We start from the raw sequence: 23,687 nt of genomic DNA, 5'->3' as shown, positions 1-23,687 counted from the left end.
GTGTTTGAATATAGTAATTTCTAAGTCTTGTGTGATTCTTCCGAAAGGCACCTTAATATCAATCATTGTTTTCTTTGTATCATCCATGCTGAAACTATGAGAAAGTTTATGGATATATGCTTCATCAAAAGCATCTGATAATTCATAGGATAGCCTTTCTGAAGTTCACATGAACTGGAGCTTATCAGTAGACCTTTAATGTTTTCTGCAAGTTATGGTGTTTGACTTACAGGTTGCCTTAATTGATCATTTTTTATCTATGTAATATTTTGCCAAAGGAAGGATAACGCTAAGGACTTAGAATTTAGAAATGAAAGCTTGGAATTGGTTTGACCTTTACAGAGAGCTGAATTAGCAGAAAGCTCCTCTAACTGTGTGTATATATGTGTGTGTGTATACATTACATATATAGAATAATGGTAAACCCTGAATGTTGATGAATAGTGTTGAAAGACTGAAAAGACATTTAATGGGCACGACTGAAAGACAATAGCATATGAAATAGCACATGGTTTTGCATTTTGGTAATCTAACCATCACTTTCTAAGTCTGGCCACAAATTTCAACCCATGTGTTTAAAATATTTTTGTTTTGATCAAGTCAAGATCATGTTGATTCAACCTATAAATGTTAACAGGGTGAATATAAGATCATTTTAGAAGACAGTCATGTTGAATCAATGTTAATCTCAATAGAGTCAATATAAGATCTCTTTCGGAGCTTGTGATAATTTTCTTACTGTCCACTCGGTTCATTCTAATTAAATTGGAGTAAATAGAAAAATGCCAGAAGGAAGGGGACCTTGGAGGAATTGTAAAGTTGTCTCTGTGTGACCTATAAATCACGGGTTCAAACCGTGGAAGCAGCTACTAATGCTTGCATTAAGGTAAGTTGTCTACGTCACACCCTTGGGGTACGGCCTTTCTCCAGACCCTACGTGAATGCGGGATGCTTTGTGCACCGGGCTGCCAGAAAAATGCCAGCCAGAAGATGGAATCTAATTAAGCTCGTGTTTTGGACAAGTAAAGGGAAACATTGCAGTAATGGCAGAATCCTGCCCCAAAGACTGGCTTCAGCCGGAAAATGTAGATTTATGTTACAAATACAGAAATTGATAATGCAAGGTACAAGTACCAAAAAACTACAAATAACACTAGAGAAGCATAAACTGCTACAGTGGATTTATATCTCATTTGAAAAATCATCACTCAAAGCAATGACTAACTACAAGAGATTCTATTTCATCTTCAACTTGGTTGCAATATATACAAACCCCAAAGCTACACAGGATATAACTATATATAGACGAGGTACTCTCAAGTTGTTTCACTGATCAAGTACAACTTCTGACCATCAGAAATCAAACCTATATCAAGTATTTTACCTGCATCTTCTGATAAAATACAAGAGCCAGATGGAAAGTTGAGTTGTTCCGATGCTGTAGTAACGAGCTCTTCCATACTCTTAGGTATCCACAGTACAACACCATGTTTCCTGAGATCCTTGGGCTCCCATGGGTGGAAATGAAACACAGTACACTTCCGTGGGTGCATTTTTTCTGTTATACACAGATTATATGGTTAGCGAGCTTGAAAAAGTTTAGCTAATAGAAAAATGTAGCTAATAAAAGAAGTTATAGCCCCGCTATTCAGCTTTTGGGAGAAGAGTAATGATTGATGACCTACAGGTAATAATGAACATTCAGTTAACCCTTGTCTTGTTCCTCTTCAAGTCACTTTTTCTTGCTTTTTGGTCTTTGGTTTATGTGAGTAATAAAGGGGAGCGAGTGAAGCAAGGGAGTTTCCCAGATCAAATATAGGTACCACATAAAGGGTATTATTATAAACTCCTAAACAGAAATATTTTTCCATTGCATTTGGTGAAAGTGTTCATTTGTAATACCTGAGATCTCGTGTGGAGCAATAGGGAATTCCGATATCTGAGTTGATTTTGCTTCTTCCATAAGCTTGGTCAATTGATTGTTTCCACTTAGTCTAGCTTCATCAAATGGAGTATTCCCCCATCTGCAACATAACAAGTTCCCTTAAAGTTTTAAGCGGCTAACTAGCACAGATATGCACAATTCAGCTAAAGAGCAACCACGATGATTCACCTCGATTAGCCTTAAAACTTGAAGGAAAAAAACTACACCAAGCTCAGGAGAAGAATTGACTAAGAATCTAATAAGCTCGACCTAGAAATAAAACTACCCCATGTCTCCAGTGATCATGTACAATACAAGGCATTTTGAGCTTGAACCATGATGGACTTAACAACAAGCTCTCGTAGGTCATCAAAGAGATATTTTTATAACAGGTTTAACCTCAAGAAAATTGTGTTGGGATCTTTCCTCATGTTTGAGAATTCATTCACATTCTTGATTCGTCTCTATCTCGTTAAGTCGATGACAGGAAAAATACGAAAAGCAATTGTCTAACTTACGATTTCACTGATTAGTGAACAGAAAATCTCACTTTTCACAAGCCTGGAATTGAAGCAGTTAATTTTAAAAGCATGAATCTCAAATTGATTGGGCATTACTATGCTATAATTCAAAAAATAGTAAGAGTAAAAGTTCTCAGTTGTAGTTGATAGGTTAAAGGACGCAAGATTCAAGAACATAATTATGCCTCAATCCCAACTCCCAAGCTAGTTGGGGTTGGCTATATGAATTTGCACTATCCATTTCACTACATTTGGAACCGGATGCAAGATTCAACAATCAACAGGAAATAAATTACTCTCTTATAAGAATTTTCAAATACTGATAGCAACAATATAAAGTAATTTTCATGTTTCCCAACAAATTAGGCACGTAAGTCTACCTTAAGTGTATGACAAAAGGTAGCTTGCTCTAAACTAAAGATTCCATACTGAGCGTAAGAAGTGACTACAATAATGTAGCAATAATTAGCTGGTACCTGTCTTTTGAGAAAACAGAAGCACCAGCTCCCAGAAGCAATCTTGCCATCGTGAATAATCCTTGAGAAGCCGCTACATGGAGTGGTGTTCGGTGATCATAGTCTTTAGAGTCTGGATCAATACCATTGGACAACAGCCTTCGTAGTAGATCTGAATCCCCTTTTGCAACCAACACACACAAAAAGCTACCAGCATTTTCGATCTTCAAGAAAGCACCTTCCTTAACAAGTAATGAAGCAACACGATCGTGTCCATTCTTGATAGCTTCAAACAGCGGTGTGTTGTCAAAATTGTCTATTTGGAGAAGAGCATGAGTTACAATTATATTTGAGAAGAAGGAAGTTCACAGGTGAAGTTCAGTTTGGAAAACTTACCTGAAGCATTGAGATCAACACCTTCTTGGATAAGGAAAAGAGAGATGTCTTCATATCCTCTGGACGCTGCAAGATGCTGTTCATAACAAAACCTTGATTAGGAATATTTGTTCACTCTATCTTCAGCCTTATTTTAGACTCATTTGGTTTGCTTATTTTTCTTAGACAGAATCAGTATTTTGATAAGCAGCACCTGAAACTTAATAACCCATATTCCTTAAAGGAGAATCCTTCCAAACCGTGCTCTATGATTTACTAATTTGCACACCCAAGAAAGAAATTCATGAGCTTGGAAACAAAACTGATTATGAACAAAAAGAAAATCCCACTCATGAACTGACAATAGCTACTCATAACAAACTTTTTGTAAAATAAACAACTCGTCAGAAAATCGAGAAGAAGTAATGGAACAGAAATAATATATGTTTCCATTGGCTAAACCCATACCAAAGGAGATCTTCCATCATAATCTTTCTTGTTGGGATCAGCTCCAGCTCGGATCAGACTCTTCAGCTGGTGCAAATCACCATGATAAGCTGCACTATTCACTTTCAAAGCAAGCTCAGCCTCTTGTTTCCCAATATGGAATGTAATATCTGACTCCACTTGCTTCACACGAAGATCAGATTCCTTTCCCTGTCAGTTTAAGACTGCTTTTAGGCCTTTTGAGTCCATAGGTAGTTCTAATGCAAAAGCAGTTAATTTCCAAAAGGAGAAATACAATTAGTAAGGGTCAAGAACGGTATGCCACCTAAGACAGATTACCTCTAATAAGTTAGTCAAAATTCTTCTCCCGTCATGAAAGTAGATCTCCAAAATATTTGAAAACAATTGCTTATCAATCTGTATGAGTCTGCAGAGTTCACAAACACGGACAGTATATGGTTGTGGAATGTTGCAAAGAATGGATATTTCCCCAAACGAGCTATTTGGCTCAAGAAGTGCTACTGTCTCTTCTGACCCATCTTTCCCTATACCAATTTCCTCCTGGACCAAGATAACCACAATAAGTCTCAAACTATTAGCTGCAACTTGACGTCAAACATGATTAGACAATTCGGCAGTTGTAATATTTGTGAAAAGGTTGGAGCAATGGAAAACTAGAAAACAGGCAGCTATTTTCTCTCCTTTTCTAGAGTTTCTGATCACACCATCACAGTCTAACAATTTCCTACCTACAATTTGGGAACCAAGTCCATGAATAGATCCAGAAACCAGTGATAAAGGTTTGAAAACCTAAGCTAACACATGGTAGAAAATACATTTTCTAAGCCGACAAAATAATATAAGCTTATTATAGCATAAAAGGTGCACGGTAGTAAATACTGAGCAGCCATAACATTGATTCTCGAAATATGGAGCAGCAATAATAATAGTAGAACGATGTACCAGAACACCATGACAGACAAAATAAAGTTGGTCTATGACATGCCCTTGTTCCATGATCACTTCTCCTGGAAGGAAAAATTCTTCACGCACTCGAGTTACCTGAATTGTTTTCAAAAAATCAGTAACTCTCAATCAGCACTAGATTTATCTTCTTTAACTGGGCCCAATAATAATCAAACAGAAAGGTGTGAGGAGGCAAGAATTCAAAGATATACATTAATTAAGAGTAGAGAGAAGAAGCATGCATGTCAAATTGTTTAGCGGAGTGTGACAATGCAGGTTGAAAAGGCAGAAAAGCATGTCTACATGCAGAAAAAAACCCCAATAAAGTTACCTAGGACCAGTTCTTCAAATATGTTATCAACCTAGTATCCCAATCTTGCCTCTCCTTGGGGGAAAGTAAAACAGGTAAAACTCATTAAGCACATTGAAGAAGTACGACCTGCTATACAATTTAATTAAGCAGGCGAACTTGAACTAAAGACGTATTATCTAAGCCGTTTATAAAATTTAGAACATAAGCAAAGACCAGATGTTAGATTATTGACTCACTATGGAACATATGGTGTGGGCCTTCTATTCTTTTTCAGCTTCAGGGATCAGTATAGCAAGTGATGAGGATCTATATATAAAAGCCATCCTTTTCTAGAGGTGTGGCAAAGTATCTCATATAGTACCATGGATCTCAATTAGTGTGAAAATGAAAAGACCTCTTCAGAAAAGAGAGGAGGATAGAAACACTGTTTTGAGATTAAAATAACAATGATTGACCAAGAAAGTAACTTACAATTTGACTTATGAATTCTGAGGAGCAGCCCCTGAAAAGAGGAATATTTTCAATGCAAGACTGATATAATGTCTGGGATATCTGCAAAAAGGTTGAAGTTTTTGTCATAGTGTTACTGAGCGAATGCTATATGCATCGGCAGTGAAAAGCAAAGGTCAAAATAAAAGGCAAGAAAGATTACAAACTTTAGATGTAAATAACCCCCCACCCAAAAAATATTCATGCATAGTATCTTGCTTCTTTTAAAGTCACAATGTGTGGTTTTTTCTACCCTATGATAATTCCAGAGGGGCTCTGTGGGTGTGGAAAACCTAATGCTTTCTGCTCCAACCCTATTAACAAATCCCAAAATAGCACAACCAGAAAATTGTTTTTTATAACCGTGGTGTCCAGGCCAGCTTGTGCGAACCTCGACTAGTTGCACGGGATACTTGCTACCTCCTACCAGCAACAGGTACCAGGTAACTCTGTCCACCAAGGCTTGAACAGATTGGAAGAAATCACCTAGTGTTTTTTGTCTTCGGGATTTGAACATGAGACCTCATGGTTCTCAAGCCACTTCATTGATCACTAGGCCACAACCTTAGGTGCATAACCAGATAATTGTGTTACCAATGAATGATCTCTCGCAACAGACTTACGGAACTGAAAACCGTCCTACGGTAGCGAAATTCCTTCTCGCATAATTAGTGACCTGCAATGTTGTAACAACTGCCCGACCACATACATATACATTTATTTGTCTGTGTGTGACAGAATTAGATTTATATTTCAGAACCCACGACATCTAAGTTATAGATCCGCCACTTTTTTTTACATACCTATTAATCTCTCCACCTGTAACAAAGGAAAACTAACTCGTAATTAACTCGTATGTTCCAAATATAGCACTTTAAGTGAGGAAAACAAAAAAGAAACCCAGCAATTCAAAGAATTGAAACTAGCTGATTCTAATGTCCTAGAGTACTTGAAATTCAATGAATATAGGGCCATGCAAACAATCAGTTACATGGAGATTTTTCCTTTTGTTTATTTACCTTGGCACGGATTGAGATGGGAAGGTCCTGAAGAACAGCTGCATCAGTGTAAGCGCTTTCATATTGTAATCGCAAGTGATCTTTAATTTGAGTACGAATTTCTCTTCCGAGTCTATTTCTGTTCATATAGTTCATAAGATCTGTCATTTTATCCCTGTATCGGACAGTTTTTGATCCCTTGACAATCAGTGCTGTCATATTACCGATCAAATAAGCACCAAGAATCATGTCAAAAGAGACATAAACCATTACGAATATCATTTCCCTCAGATTGACTGCATGTATGTCACCATAGCCTGTAGGACCGAAATACACCTTCTACTATTAGTAGGATGTGATTGCATATCCAGAAAAGGTATATAAAGAATGTCATGAATTAGGAAGAGAATGTTCAAATTAATACTTAGCATGACGAAAGAAAAGAAATCTTCCTTCAAAATGTATGATTTTTTTTCAAAACAAACGACTTCTTTTTATATAGCCTTCAAATAATTTCTTCTGGTTAAATTATTCCTCTTAGCAGTACCAATTTATGAATATTTATATTTATCCATATTCAACAGTACTATCTTCCTATTTTTTGGTTTACCTATTTCCTCTTTTATCTTTTTCTTGGTGCAGGGAAGGGGATGTAGATAAGATCTCATGCATGATACTAGTGATAACTTGATGTGCACATACAATCATTCAATTTTTATGACTACTCAGTTCAACGCTGCCAAATTGATTATTTGTAAATAAAGATAACAGGACATCTCGGAAACAGAAATGAAACATGCATATTTTGAGATCCACCGGGTGTCACGCATTCAGTTTCGTTGATACGCTCAAAACATGCATAAATAGTGGATTAATTGGAAAAGAATGATTACTTAGGCAAATCTAAAGGTATAAAGGTTAGAGCTCCCTTTAGAGGATTAGAATAGATTGAAAAGCCATAACAAGCACTACCACTGTCAGCCAAACCATATTACTTTGTACTATTTCAGACCTGCAGTTGAGGATACTTCTATGATTCAGACATCCGATATAGGATGAGGTTACCAATTCAGACCTGCAGTTGAGGATACCTCTGGGTGCTAGAAAAAATGATCAGAACATGTGGCAAGGGGTCTTGGATAGATGTGCAAATAAACTGGTTCCCTGGAAGAAACAATATTTATCTATGGGAGGTAGAGTCACATTGATAAAAAGTGTGTTAGATGGAATGCCAACCTACCTGATGGCCCTCTTTGCTATGCCTGTTGCAGTGGAGAAAAAGATAAACACCATAAGGAATAATTTTCTATGGAATGGCAATGCTACTAAAAAGAAAATGCATTTAGTCAAATGGCAAGTGGTGTTGAATGATAAAGAAGGGGGTGGCTTGGGGATAAGGAATTTGAAAGAGCTTACTTTTTAAATGGTTATGGAGATTTACTCATGAAGGGGATAAGGTATGGAAGAAGCTGATCAATGCTATTTATGGAATCAAGACTGCTTGGAGACCTTCCTCTTTACACTTGAACGCAAAAGGAGGCATTTGGAAGTGTATTAGTAAACTTTGGGAAGAATTTCTGAAATTTACTAAGCTGGAAGTTGGGAATGGGCAAAGAATTAAATTCTGGACAGATTTATGGATAGGGGAGGAATGCTTACTCTATTCAGTTACTCTGTTAATAAGGGTGGTGTGATTGCTGATTTTTACACAGAGACAGGATGGAAAGTGGAGCTCAGAAGAAACTTGAACGACTGGGAGGTAGATGACTACTGTTTCTTACTTCAGCAGCTTGACTCAGTCTCAATTAATCATAGTAAGGTGGATGCACTGATCTGGCCAGAGGATAAGGATAAAAAGTTTTCAGTCAGAAGCTGTTATAATATGCTGATTAAGAAGTCAAGTCACAGGGTTAATAATTGGCCATGGAAGATGATATGGAAGACAAAAGCTCCAGTCAAGGTGGCATGCTTTGGCTGGATAGCAACCTGGGAAGCATGTTTGACGCAAGATAATTTGCAAAAAAGATGTTTTAATCTTAGCAATAGATGCTATCTGTGTGAAGGAGATCTAGAATCAGTGAATCATACTTTGCTTCATTGTAGAATTGCTAGACAATGCTGGGATTTATTCTTAAACATCTGTGGAATCTCTTGGGTAATGCCACAGATTGTTAGGAGCTTGTTGGAAGAGTGGCATAATGAAAGAGTACCTAGAAGACTGAAGCAAATATGGAGAACCATCCTATTATGCATCTTCTGGACTTTATGGCTGGAAAGGAATCGGGCTTGTTTTGAAGGACACAGGGAGCACATTTTTAGAATTAGAAACAAATGTATTCACAGCTTGTTTTATTGGTGTAAAAGCAGTGTATCAGTGGAATAACAACAGTTTTTTGAGTTTCTGGATCTACTAGGAGTTCTGTAGGATATGGTTGTTTTGGGGTGTTTTTTGTAACTTGTTGTACCATCTTCGTACCTTATTAATGAAACCTTTACCTTATCAAAAAAAAAAAAATCCTAAACTTAATCTAGTCCATAGAAGATAAAATGAACACAAATTGGAGGGCAAAGGTTTCAGTTCTAGTCCTGGATGGAAACTGCCACATGTTGAACTTCAACTTCGGGGTGTGAGAACTTTATAATTGTCAAATGAAATCTAGAGACACAACTTATATCATATGACACAAAATAAGAAGTATCTTTGCAGGCAAAATGTCTGCACCATCCGTTTTAGAACTGGAATATACTTTTTAGATATTTAAGACAGTGAAACTTGAAAGGAAGCAATAGACATACCCACAGTTGCCATAGTGACAATTGCAAAATACAGAGAAGTGATGTATCGCCTCCAGAGATCAATCTCTCTAAAGTGTGAATAACTGTAGTCTCCCAGGGTCAAACTCCCAATCCATGTGTAACCTTCTTTCTCTTCAGGCAGAGTGGTAGCCAAAAAGTAAAAGATGCAAGCTGCTGTATGCGTGCAATAGAGTTCAACAACGATAAGTTTTAATATCCTAGTGAAGAGAAAATTGATCCGAATATCTTTCTCCATCTTCTGAAAAAAGTCATTGACTCGGCGCACCCTGCATAACCTAATCCATAAAAGGTATCTCAATCCCTCTTTTTTGCCAGCAGCCTGATTATTTCAAATGGAGCAGCGTTAGTTTAAAAAGCACTACTTGAACCAAGTATCTAACATGAAATGCAGGTATCAGTTCATTTAAAATTTTGGTCTTCGCCAAGAGTATAACTAATAGGAAATAAAGTAGAAAAAAAGAGCTTCCACTCCATTGTCTTGCTGACAAGAAAGCTTTCGTTTCTCTTTACTAGGTTGCATGGAAGTTAATGGAGAGAGGAGCATATTAAGACAAGTGAGCTTATCAATTTATTTAAGTATAGTTATGCCTCTGAGCCTCTCAAGAATGGATGCTTACATTTACAAGCTATGGAGAGATGAGCAAATTTTTAAATGAATGTCACCAAACAGCAGTTTAATCCTCCCTATTGTTCATCATTATCATATTCTCTAATAACTTCCAAATACTGGTTTGCTTTGCATTTTCTAGAACATCTGGCGGATGTCCAAAATTAAGTAAAAGATTGACTGATTAAATGGTGCTAGGGAATTAAAAAGTGTACCTTATAAATGTTATCCCACGGCATGCAACTGAGAAAATCCAAGATAAAATGAGTTTTCAAGTACCTGCAATGAGAGAAGATCAGCTAAAGTACTTAAAAGGCATACCTTCTGTTGCATCCCTCTAGGTGGTGGATTCAGAATTTAGACGCAGAGAGTTTTGAAACTATAGGATGGATTCTGAAATGTTTATATAACTTTATCTATATTTGTTTTTAACACGTATATACTAGATTCGGCCATGAAACACTAGGTTCTGCCCAACCTGCGAAACGATGGTAGAATTCGTCACTATCTTTGTGCAAAATAGTAAAGTATGAGGAAAAAGGGGACTGACCGAAGAGCAATAGGGGTTCGTTTATGCACCATCTTGTAGGTCTGACTATCTCTGTAAGCTACAAAGAATTGCATGACTATGTCGACAAGAAAAGCTATTTGGCCACAAATGTCTAAGAGAAAAAGTTTCCTGGGCAATCCCGTGAAGAATGCAAACTCCATTGGAGTAAAAAAAGATGAATAAATCGCCCAAAGCAGGATAAACTTCTCCCATATCTTGTACCACCTGCATCAAGTTTTCTAGATTATCAGTTTGAAATGTCAAAGAAATTTTCCCTGAGGCTTAAAGGAGGTAAGAGATATGAAACCACTTTTGGCGCGAAAATAATTTACTAGAATAGAGAAAGCAACTGACGAAAATAAAAAAACTTTCATAATTTTCTTTCCATTATTGAATGATGTATTACAAAGAGTAAAATGAGAGTTATTTGTAAAAAAAATTATCAAGTTAACACATTTCATTTTATGAGTTAATACATTTCTACCTAAAAGATAATAATATGTAATCATTAAAAAAATAAAATTAGTGTCTGAATTATAAAACTTGTTCTCCACCACCACAAGTTAATCTGTACTAATAGCACAAATTTTTATTTACAGTGTGAGTATATATTGCGGCGGACCTAAGATTTGAAAGTGGCGGTAGCACTACTATCGAATAAAATGCCGGAGCAAGAATCAAACTCCGGCAAGTGCACTAAAGTCAAGTTGTGACTCCCAACAACCAATGCAATTTTTTAAAAGTTAAGTGTTATGGTGCCAATCAAAATATATATACATGTTATTTAAGATACGGAAAAGGGTCAGAAATGCCCTTAACGTATTAGAAATGACTCAAAAATGCCCTCCTTCCACCTATGAGTTCAAATTTACCCTTAATGTTATTTTTAGGCATAAAATACTCCTCTCTTAACGGAAAGATGACATGGCATTGATGGGCATTTTAATTAAACATGTAGCATTTATTTAGTCTGAAAAAAGTGAATTTTTTTACTAAAAACTGAAAAAAATGAAAATATTTTTTTTCCAGTTTTTACAAAAAAACTGCTTTAAAAAAAGCTGAAAAATATTTTCTAAAATAATATTTTTGTAAAAACTGAAAAGCAATTTTCTAAAGTAATGTTTTTGTAAAAGCTGAAAAAAAATATTTCCTCTTCTTCTTCCTTCCTTATTTGTCCATATGCTTTCTGAGTTCATTTTTTATATATTTTAGTTCTTCTAATGAGTCAGTATATCAAAACTGAAATATTTTCGTTTTTTTCAGTTTTTAGTAAAATAAAATTCATTAGTCTCGGAAAATGTAGCATTTATTTAGTTAAACATGTAGCATTTATTTAGGAATAGATTGCCTTTCTGAAAAATGATATTTTAATTAAACATGTAGCATTTATTTAGTCTGGAAAAAAGTGAATTTGTTTTTACTAAAAACTGAAAAAAAAACAAAAATATTTCAGTTTTGATGTACTAACTCATTAGAAGAACTAAAATATATAAAAAATGAACTCAGAAAGCATGTGGACAAACAAATAAGGAAGAAGAAGAGGAAATATTTTTTTTCAGCTTTTACAAAAATATTACTTTAGAAAATTATTTTTCGGTTTTTACAAAAATATTATTTTAGAAAATATTTTTTAGCTTGTTTTAAAGTAGTTTTTTTTGTAAAAACTAGAAAAAAAAAATATTTTCATTTTTTCAGTTTTTAGTAAAAAAAAAAATCACTTTTTTCCAGACTAAATAAATGCTACATGTTTAATTAAAACGGAAAAGGGTCAGAAATACCCTTAACGTATTAGAAATGGCTCAAAAATGCCCTTCTTCCACCTATGGGTTCAAATTTGCCCTTAATATTAAAATGGCCATCAATGCCATGTCATCTTTCCGTTAAGAGAGGGGCATTTTTAAGCCTAAAAATAACATTAAGGGCAAATTTGAACTCATAGGTGGAAGAAGGGCATTTTTGAGTCATTTCTAATACGTTAAGGGCATTTCTGACCCTTTTCCGTTTAAGATATGTACACATATATACATATAGTATTTTTTTGAAATTATTGGGGACCTATGAACCTCGCCTCTAAGGGTAAATAAGTTAAATTCAGCTTTTATTACTATGATGTTTCTTTGTAAATTTAATTTTTGTAACGTCACTAATAATTAAACTTAACGCCATTGATTGCGCACAATGCTTTCATGTCACACTTTACTTTACTGTAACACCCCAAACTTTAGTTTCACATTGGCAAAACACAAGAGGAATGTTGGGTATATAAGTTACCATGCGTTAGACCTTAGTGACGCGTTTTAAACTCGCGAGAGCTCAGGCCCAGAGCGGACAATATTACTAACGGGCTCAGAGCGGACAATATCACTAGTGGGCTCAGGCTCAGAGCGGACAATATAAACACAACTCGCTAGTGATATTATCCGCTCTGAACCTGGGCCTTCACGGGTTTAAAACGCGTTACTAAGGTCTAACGCTTGTTAACTTATATACCCAGTATTTGATACTTTATTTTAAGTTTGAGGTGTTACATTTAGTGTCTCAGCTCTAAGCAGCAATGCAATCCACGGTATTCCACCCTGTCAACCCACTAGCAGCTCTTCTTTTCTTCTAGCCCATAAATCTCGTGATCTTCTGCTTCTTTTTTCTGATTTCTCTTATTTATCTTGTTGCTACTTTTCTCCTTTTTCTTCTCCCTCCTCCTCCTCCTCAAATCTCTCTACTTAAACTCCGGATCCACTAGTCCAAATAAAATCAATTCTTTATCGAATTATACCACATTATTACCGTACATATTTTTCAACTATTTATTTATGAAATACTATAAACAAGTTAAATAAGAATGGATGAAATAATACAAACAACAATACGCTCATATCACCAAAAGGGACAATTTATTCTCTTAGCATTCTATAATCTGTTTTAGCAACTAACTTGCCATTTTTTTTCCTTCAAATTACCAATCAAGACGTACTATAGAAGTTATTATAAAATTGACCTCTTGAACTTGACTAGTGCAAATAATCTTTGCATGGTTATGTATGAAAATCAATCTGTATTAACAATTTGTTGAATAATCATCATACTTGTACAATCCCACCAAACTCCAGCATTTTCACATGTAGCAACGTATACATAAGAGTGCAGGTGGAGCCTCTCGCCGATTATTTTTTTGTCTTCAAGTTTCGTTAGTCTAGATCCAATCGAACCAAACTCACAAAAGCTACTACTTGAGAAGTCTAAGAAAGGTGACCACTGGAGTGGACCCCTTAATTAAATTTGAAATGGTTGTTTGTGATTTATCCTTAAATCAGTGGTAGGTTAAATTACACGTGGACACTAACAAATGAATTAATATAAATATTAATATTGAAAAATAAATTCAATTAAACATATATATAAAAGAAAAAAGGAAACAAAAAAAGAACGGCTGATAAATGACAATTCTCAAATGTTGCTTTCAGCCTTTCAGGTGCAGTTGTAACATGATAGGAGGAGAGGCAGGCAGGTAGCTTATCTGCAATAAAAGTCTTTTTCTTTTTCTTTTTTCTCCTTGCTTTTTTTCAAAAAAGAATTGTGTTAACAACAATTAAGCTAGGGGTGTATATAGATCGGGTTGGTTCGATTTTTCTCAAAACCAAATCAAACCAACTATATCGGTTTGGATTGGTTCGGTTTTGACCGATTTTTCGGGTTTTTTTCTCCTTGCTTTTTTTATAAAAAAAAATTGTGTTAACAACAATTAAGCCCTTAAATGTAGGGGTATATATAGACCGGGTTGGTTCGATTTTTCTCAAAACCAAACCAAACCAACTATATCGGTTTGGATTGGTTCGGTTTTGACCGATTTTTTGGGTTTTTTGTTACTTAAATATTATTTCAATCTTACTTTGTTAAATTTTTGATAAGTAAATATATATTTAGTAAAAATTTAAAAAATTGACAAACATATTATCTATTAAATATTATTATGCGATAATTTACTTAGTAACATATGATAGTTTTTAGTCGTCTGACAATAATTTTTCGTTGATGTACACTTTCAACGTTAACCGAATTTAATGATTAAACATAAAAATTAATATGATGCTTAAATAATAATAACCACTTCAAATTCGAATAAAGAGATACCTAAATAATATAAGAATTTAATAGATCTTGACATATGAATATGAAAGAACAAAGAGATTGACGTATTTCAGTAACACTTAATAAGAAAGTAATCATACAACCCATTATTTAAGGTTAATAAATATGGAACACTTCATATTTTTATAAAATATTATATCCCGTAAGAAAATTCTAAATATTTCTAGATATTTTTTAAAGAAAATTCTATATAAAAGCTTAAAAGTATATATAAAAATTAGTATATATTTATATGTCGGTTTGATTCGAGTTTTTTTACTTAATACCAAACCAAATCAAACCAAACCTAGTCGGGTTATTTAATCGGTTTAGTTTGACTTTTCGATTTGATGCGATTTTTCCGATTCTATTTGTACACCCTACTTAAATGCATCATGTATTATCACATGATATGCAAAGATTAGTCTGTATTGTGATGGTGAAATGGATTAGGCAATCCAAAACGAAGGTATATGAGTAACCATTTAAAGGACCAAAGGTCCAAACTGCAAAACTTGATAGAGGGGGAACCAAATTCATGGCCAGAAGATTTATTCGGCTTCTGTTTGTAGTTTCTTACAGTGACACATTTCGTTTTATAAGCTAAGCTGACGAACTTCCTTTAGTTAGGTCATATATATGTATTTTTTTCAATAAAAATTAAAGAAATCGTAAAATTCTTAACAGACTTTTTAATTCTCATAACATTATTAGACTAATCCTTAATCATCACTATTAAATCAATATATCCTTCTTGATAATGATATTACTGCAGTAAAAATAATCTGATAATTATGACAAGTAATGCAACAACAAACTTTTGAGATTAAAATGAGGAATTATTATTTTTATTTATTCAAACACATTTTTCTGGCAATTTATTTATGTGCATTAAATATTTTGTAGAAATTTAATTTCATTGAACACGCAACACGAGTATATATGGTACTCCCTCTATTTCATTTTATGTGTCTACGTTACTATTTGGGGAGTCTACAATATTTATTTTTGACCATGAGTTTCTTAAATATTTTAAAAGTATTTTAAAATATAAGTTGTTATGATTCTTTCTATGTAATTTTCAAATATATAAATTTTATTTCAAAAAAAAATAAAAAAATCTATGTCTAATTTTATGGTTAAAATTAAGAACTTTGACCCTCATATTCCGAATCAAGTCACAAAGGGAGTAAATGATTTCTTACGGGGAGTATCAAGTTAAAGCCGAACTATCAAAGGGGACGGAGGGAGTAAATTTTACGCAAAACCGAGCACTCCCTCCATTTCAATTATATATGACATAGTTTGATTCGGCACAAAATTTGAGGAAAAAAAGACTTTGAAACTCACATAGAGTTTAAAAGCTTTTGCGGGTACTTTTATTTGAGTGACTATAAAATCTTCTCATTAAATTGAGTAAATAAAAAAAATTTATTTTCAAATTTCAAAAAAATGAGTTCCAGAGACATATTCCATTCATATCGATTTGGGATTTTTCGCACCATATTTTGATCTGTCTCTTCTTCGATCCGCAAAATATATAATTTTTTTGAAATAAACTAATTATTTATGTAACACATTTTTTGAAAGTGTGTTACATATAGAAAGAATGTTACTTCTATGCTTGTATTAAATTTTTACTTGTAGAAGAATGCTAAGCACTACTAATATATACAGCAGTATTTATGTAACTGGAAATTTGAAGATGAAGTAATTAATATGAGTAGCACCAATAGTCTTATAGAGTCAAACTAATGGTGAATGTTCTCCCTAAACCCAATGAATCTTCTCGAATGTCCATAGGTCCCCTCGCACACCTAATACGCAAAATCCTCGCCGGGAATAACGCTTTTCTCACACGTAAATGATTCTTCTCTGACACTCAAAAATAACAAGTCGCCATTGTTTTTCTGCAAAGCTACTGAGACAGTAATTTTTACGTTTCTCTTCCAATTAACAGCCTCTTTTCAACCAAGTAAAGAGAGAGAGAGAGAGAGAGAGAGAGAGAGAGAGAGAGAGAGAGAGAGAGAGAGAGAGAGAGAGAGAGAGAGAGAGAGAGAGTACCTGTCATCGGGATAAATAACGGAACCTTGGGAGAGGCCTTTGATGCCATTGATGACGTTTTCTCTGCTAAACCTGGAGTGAGTACTGGAGTCCAGTCCTAGCTCCTTCTCCATTAACGCGAATCGCCTACTACTTCTCGACGGTTTCCTTAAATCCTCCATCTTATACTCTGCGCCTGAATCTCTTCTACTAATATTCCTCTCTTCCTCTACTTCTCTCCTCATCATCGACATCTTCAACCGCACTACAAAATTCACAGATCAATCTCACACTGTTCGTTAAAGTAAATATTTCTCTGTTTTTGCAGCAACTGGAATCGATTTTCCTAGTAATGTATCAAATGCGTTGACTGATATCGATCATCGTCCTTGTATTGAACATCTAGAAAGTTCTTTGGAGTAAAGAGAAATATCCTGAAGAATTGAAAATATTGATTTCACGAGAAAATTGTCTAATCTATGGCTATAGATAGACGAGCCTGAGATTTAGACAGAGATTTTATTCAGAGGGTGAACTTTTTGGAGAAAAGGGGAGGAGGAGGGAAGAGGTATTTATATGAAACTCAAACTCTGCCGCAATTATTAATTTCTCTATCTATATACGTTTTTAAATAATCCAAACTAGTAAAATAAAAAATCGTTGGCGTTACGTGTATACCATACAGTTGTACTGAATGTGATGTAATAAGCGTACAGTTGTTCCCGCAGAAAAGTAAATTAAATACTCTCTCTATCATATTTTATGTTTCATGTTTGTTAGACACGAAAAATGTCTAATTTGCCTCTTAATTTTTGCAAAATGATCTAACTTTACCTTTAGTTAATAGCTGGGTTAGATTTATCTTTGTCGCTATAAAAGTAAGCTAAATTTGTCCCTAGGGACTAAAATGATAAGTTTTTCAACACGTGACCCTCTTTATGAGTGAACACGATTAATCTTACATTGTATTTATGGTTCATATTTGCTCCTAAACTTAGCGAAATAATTCAGATTTGATCAATATTTTTCTCAGTTACCATTCCTCATCTCTCGAATCTCAAAAACACCATTTGAAGACCACTACTAGTCTATCACCACTTCCCGCTCCCACGAAATTAAAAAAAGAATACATAAAAATTTCATACAAAAACTACTCTACGTTCAGACGATCTCATACACATCTGTTATCTGATCACCACTTTTCTAGTCAACATTAATTTTATCTTCACTTAAAAACCATCCGCCCTTAACCACTTTAACCTCGCAGTGATAGTCACAATTTTGCTGCAAATGATTTAGAAGCTGAACTTTGACTCATGGAATTATATCCTTTTCAATTCTTTTATATAGATTATCTTCGTGGGGTACAACAAACACAATCACATGCGTTGCGGCTGTCTGAATCGCAAACCAAACGTTTGATAAATTGTGTAATGAACAAAGAATTGGTCAAATAACATGGTTCTTGGCTAAGTTATACTAGTTGTAGGAATGTCCGATGACCAAAAACCTAATAAATAAAACTAGGCTATGTCATGACAACCATGTTCCAGGTTATTTTTCAAGAAATGGATTGTGACCAGTTCATTCTAGGATGGCATTACACTTGTTACTTCAACGAAGTCATTTTCAAGATATATTTCTTTCCCCTTTATTCAAATTTTAGCCTGTTTTAATTTGCGGCAAATATTGTTTATACCTAAAGTCAACATCTAATAAATCCATTCTTGATATGCACAACAAATACTATGATACGTGTACAGCTTGATACGTATACTTATCAACCACTCTATAATTAAGAATTAAGAAGACTACTAAATTTTCCATTACTTTAATTTTGGGATTGACCGGAACTTTAGAATCGAATTATGATTTTGAGCATAGCTTGCTCACAAAACAATCCAGGAAAAAAAGATCGAACTTATTGTAATATTTTGATTGTTAACTTGGCCATGAAACAAATACTTAGTAACTAACTATGTATATTTTCTAAAACACATATTATAGCACCTAGATTGAGAAGGAGCAAAGTGATACTAAGAAGCAACAACAAAAGAAAAGAAAAGCTATTTGTTCTTAAACAAATTGCACGTTACATGTCATTGATTATATTTATGACAAACGTCACATAGCGAGTTAAGGGAAAATTTGCTTTAGCTTTATTAATAATTATGCATATTCCTGCATGAATCATATTAATATTATAGAGATGTATATTTCTATAATTGTTTTTTTAGGCGGGTTTATTTTGACTAGGGGTGCGTCCCACTAGTACTTTTTCAAATCATAAAGTCTATCCACTATATGTTTTTTAATTAGGATAAGAAAAGGTGAGCATGAATCTACAAAAACAACATCACTAACGCATATAATAGACTCATAAAGCAAAATGAGACAGAAAATTTGTTGAGAAGAGAAGTTTGCGTCTTCGTTATTTTTTATATAAATAATAAAACGAAATTAACTTTCTAATTTCTTAATACCCCACATCAGATTAATTTCAGCTTCGTCGTATTTAATTCAAAGTAGTAAAATAGTACGAAAGTTTGGTCAGGAATTCCATTGTTGGTTTATATATTAAAAGAGAAAAGACGCAAGACTGAAATTATAGGATAACACCTAGCTAGTGACTTTCTCTTTTTCCCTTTTTCCCCTTTTTCGGTCCAGATATAAAGCAGTTTTGTTAGATTGGGAAATTATATTTCATCATATGGACTTATTCTATAACAAAATCTTATAAGACACTGCACATAACATGTTTCTCCTCATACCTACTTGTATAATCATTTGAGTCATTGATAAGAGCATATCAGAACTCTGGAGTATTTCTTTAAAAGATACTCACTCTGTCCAAATGTCCAAATTATGTGTCATAACTCAAATTTCGAAAGTTAAATTTTTTAAATTTTGATCTTGAGTTTTGACATAGAATTCTTAAGTCTTTTGAAATAAATTTACATAATTTGAAAATTACGTAAAAGTTATATAAGCCATATTAATTAATAATTTAAATATTTAAAACCCTATAAAAATTACAATTAAAAATTTGTTTAACTTACGAAATCAATCACATAAATTGAGATAAAGGGAGTACATGTGACTTGGGATTTTTTAAGATAATTAAAAAAAAAAGAACCACTGCCAGCATATAAGATTTGATGTTCTACTTTTGAATAACTTTTTTCAACTTTAACTTTAAATTTTAGTTCTTAAATTTTGTTTCCAAATACCTACTAGATTGTTTCAGAAACAGGTCAAGAAATATCAAACTTCCTTTTAGTTTTTGAAAATTGAAGTAATTTTTCGATTTTTTTTCCGGCAAACGTCATTAATTAAAAAAAATCGGCTTTAATTTGCAAAAACACAAAAGCTATTCCAGATGTATTTTCAAGCATATTAATGATTCTAAATAAATATGTGCGGATTATTATGACTACTATATACCATTTCTCTGTTTTAATTTATATGACGATATTCGAATTTCGAGATTCAAATAAATTTTTTATTGTAATTTTTTCATGTTTCTTTTAAATATTTGGATTATTAATTATTTTGACTTATCCATAATATGTAATTCATCTAAAGTAATTTAAGGAAACAAAAAAGAAAAAGAGAATTAGACTCAGTCACCCAGAATTATGTTAAGTTACAGTTTTGTCAAACTAATGCATGTAATAAACGTAAAAGAAAAATTAAAAAAAGAACAAATTATAAAGAAAATTGTCGTGTTTGAATTTTACACATCGCATTAATTAAATAAATGTCAAATTATGATTTTATGTCTTAGTGCGTTCAGAGAATTTAAACTCCATGTTTAAGCCTAAATGGAGGATGATGTTGGATTGCATTATGCTAACAGCTTTACTTCTTCTAATCTCTAACATATTTTAACACAACCGCAGCTCGTCCACATCAGTTAGTATTTAAATAATCTAATGTGCGGTTGAACAAACATCTTCAACTTAATGCTGGACTAGTATTATATTTAGCTTTTTCTTATGGAATGCTTTTCTTAATTCAATCTCGTGACCTGCACATGTGTTTCGTTACATGGTATTTGGTAATGATATTTGTACGGTAAAACTTATTTAATTTGCACTAAGTATTTACATCAAATCAGTAACTGCTTGAGTTGTGACACTTGTCTAGTTGTCTTTCATATAGACATTATTCATTTAACATGGTTATATGATATGTATTTTTACTTTTTTTTTGGTAATTAATCACTTTGTATCAATCACCGGTATAACTGTACAAAGCCATAGTATCGCTTACACAACTAGCTATCTCATTACAAATCCAACATCCAATGTAAACACTAGCCTACAAAATCAAACAAGCATAAAACTACGAACTAATCTATGCATTTCAGTAGCAGCTCTAATGTTGCAAGTGTACGCTATTTCACGTGCAATGACATTCCAATCTCTAGCCCTTCTTTCAAAAATCCTCAGATTCCTCTCAATCCAAATGGCACGCGATAGTTCTGCATATACCATCCGAAATAGTTTGGCTCTTTGGGATTTTCCTTTAGTATCCACTGAAGGTGTTGCTCCCAGATATTTGTTATCCTGTATTCATGCTGCATCCATTGCATGGTCTTGCTCCATAAGCTCTTGATAAACATATTGTTGACAAATAGATGCTCCCTGCTTTCATCATGATCATGACATAGCACACATTGTGTCTCTACAACCATTCCCCATTGCCGCAACCTATCTATAGTGAGGAGCCTGCCATGTAGTAGCATCCACATGGTAAAATGTGCTTTAGGTCTTGCAGTGTTATGAAACACTAAACACTTCCAATTCGCACTAGGTCTTTCCCCCATCAACTGTAAGTATATGTGCCTGATCAAGCTAGCCCCAGAGTTCCTTTGCACTGGTTCATAGTTTCTCGAGCATTAAAAATCTGCCTGATCATCCATCAAGCTTGCTTATGCACTGGTACTTGTAGGAATCACTATCATTTGATGTAGTAGGAGTGGATCTATTTAATCCACAATGTGTCTTTTTTAGCTTCCACATCCCAACACACTTTGGCAATAGGAGCTTTATTCCACAATTGAATATTCACTAGATTCAGGCCTCCACTAGGCTTAGGAGAGCAGATCTTCTCCCATGAGACCAGGGCCTTCTTAGTAATATTATTGGCCGCAGACCAGATGCAGCTCCTTCAATAAGTATCAATAAGCTTTAGCACCTTGACAGGAAGTGGCAGCAGTTGAACCCAGTAGGCTTGGATGCCAAATATCACACTTTGCACTAGTTGTACCCTCCATGCATAGTATAGTTTCTTAGTTGTCCATAAGGATATTCTTTCCACTATCTTTTGAATAAGAGGTTGCCATTAGATCATTGAGATCTTCTTAGTTGATAGTGGTATGCATAAGTATTTGAAAGGTAGTTCTCTATGTCCATATCCCAGATGTTGTAGAATTCTATTTCTCTCAGGTGGAGACACCCCTACAAAGTACACAGAACTTTTTCCCAAGTTGGCTTGGAGTCCTGATGATTGTAAGAAATGGCTGAAACATCTATGCATAGCAGTAACTAATGGTAAGTCTCCTCTTGCAAATAACAGTAAGTCATCAACAAAGCTTAAATGTGTGATGCCCGATTTAGCATACTTTGGATGATATTTGAAGTCTTTGTTTCCTTTCAGTCCATTTAGGCTTCTACTGAGGTACTTCATGACAATAGCAAATAGGAAAGGGGAGATAAGATCCCCTTGTCTAAGTTCTTTTGCAGTATCAAATAAAACAGTAGTTTTCCTATTTATCAATATAGTATAGGTACTAATATTATGGTGGTATAATTTATGGCCTTGTACATTCTACCGGCGGTAAAAAAATCTTTTACAGCTTCAAAAACTTCCTCCTTAATAATTGGCCAGGTTCTCTTGAAGAAATAAGCTTTGTAACCATCCACCTCTTATGCCTTGTCATCACCAATAGCCTGTAAACCTTCAAAGATTTCTTGATCAGTGACTTCTGCACATAGCTAAAGTCTTTGTTGTTGTGATAGGGTAGGTCTTTGTTTCATGATCTCTCTGTTGATAGAAGGAAGAGCTTGGGCAGCAGTCCCTATCAAGGATTTGTAGAACTCAATAATTTCATATTTTATCCCCTCAGGATCATTTAGTGTCTGTCCATCCAGAGATGTAATTTCTTTGATCTGCTTCTTCTGAGTCCTTTCCTTAATTAAAGCAGAAAAATACTTGGTATTTGAATCTCCAAGTTTAATCCACTTAGCTCTAGATTTTTGCTTCAGCACACTTTCCTCTATGAGGGACCAATTTTCTAGTTGATGAAGTATATTCTCCTGGTCTAGTAGGTAATCGGTACATTGCGATACAATCGGCTTCTAAATACCTTGAAGTTCACCTCTAGCCTGGTCAATCTTAGCAGTAATAATTTTGAATTCTTCATTTTTCAATGCCTTGATTCTAGGCTTTAAATCTTTAAGTTTCAGCCAAATATTCTTCATTCTCCATTTTGCTAAATTCCAAGCCCATACATCCTGCACTAGCTGTAGAAAGTTAGCATGGTCTGCCCAAACATTTAGAAATCTGAAAGGAATTTTTTCAGACCTAGTAACTATGCAGATTGAGAGTAACATAAGTGAATGATCAGACATTAGGGGCAGATCATATTCAGTTTGCACAGGCCCCCATTGCATCATCCATTCAAAATTTCCAAAGACTGTCAATTCTACTACTAACTCTGTCTGGTCCATGTTGCTTATTTGACCAAGTATAGTAGTCTTCCATACATGGCAATTCACTGAGCTACAATGCTTGAATACAGTCAGAGAAGTCCTGAGTTTATGCACACGTTATGGGGATTACTCAGCAATCTATCTTGAGGGTAGAGCACAACATTGAAATCTCCACATACTATCCAAATTAATGTTATGTTTGTAGCCAAAGCCTGAATGTCATCCCATAATGCTTTCCTTTGCTCAACAGTATTGTATCCATAAACAACAGTCATTAAGAAATCCAATTTCCCAGAATTATCTCTTAGATGGCAATGTATGAATTGTTCACCAGCTTT

The 23,687-nt window shown here is 34.3% G+C and overlaps 1 protein-coding gene across 1 annotated transcript; it reads right to left on the bottom strand.

The window, feature by feature from the left end:
* Positions 1-1,160: 1,160 nt before the first annotated feature.
* On the bottom strand, positions 1,161-17,212 carry LOC104103384 (potassium channel SKOR-like). Its single transcript, XM_009611282.4, has 13 exons — positions 16,652-17,212; positions 10,463-10,687; positions 10,128-10,191; positions 9,285-9,624; positions 6,510-6,805; positions 5,473-5,553; positions 4,686-4,784; positions 4,062-4,283; positions 3,744-3,932; positions 3,297-3,372; positions 2,922-3,216; positions 1,903-2,024; positions 1,161-1,558 (listed from the first exon to the last, which is right to left on the bottom strand). The coding sequence occupies exons 1-13, from the start codon at positions 16,882-16,884 to the stop codon at positions 1,317-1,319; spliced, it is 2,484 nt and encodes an 827-aa protein (XP_009609577.1). The 5' UTR covers positions 16,885-17,212; the 3' UTR covers positions 1,161-1,316.
* Between the last annotated feature and the right edge of the window lie 6,475 nt (positions 17,213-23,687).

The sequence above is a fragment of the Nicotiana tomentosiformis genome, chromosome 5 (assembly GCF_000390325.3).
Source record: "Nicotiana tomentosiformis chromosome 5, ASM39032v3, whole genome shotgun sequence".
In the NCBI taxonomy this organism is placed as follows: Eukaryota; Viridiplantae; Streptophyta; class Magnoliopsida; order Solanales; family Solanaceae; genus Nicotiana; species Nicotiana tomentosiformis.
The sequence above is the reverse complement of the archived record's forward strand: the minus strand, read 5'-3'. Positions and strand labels throughout refer to the sequence as shown.

Coding starts and splice junctions, on each gene's coding strand:
- LOC104103384 (XM_009611282.4), bottom strand. CDS start 16,884: ATGTCGATGATGAGGAGAGAAGTAGAGGAAGAGAGGAATATTAGTAGA. Junction 10,688..16,651: donor GTTATTTATCCCGATGACAG/GTACTCTCTCTC, acceptor AACTTGATGCAG/GTGGTACAAGATATGGGAGA. Junction 9,625..10,127: donor CGTGGGATAACATTTATAAG/GTACACTTTTTA, acceptor TGAAATAATCAG/GCTGCTGGCAAAAAAGAGGG.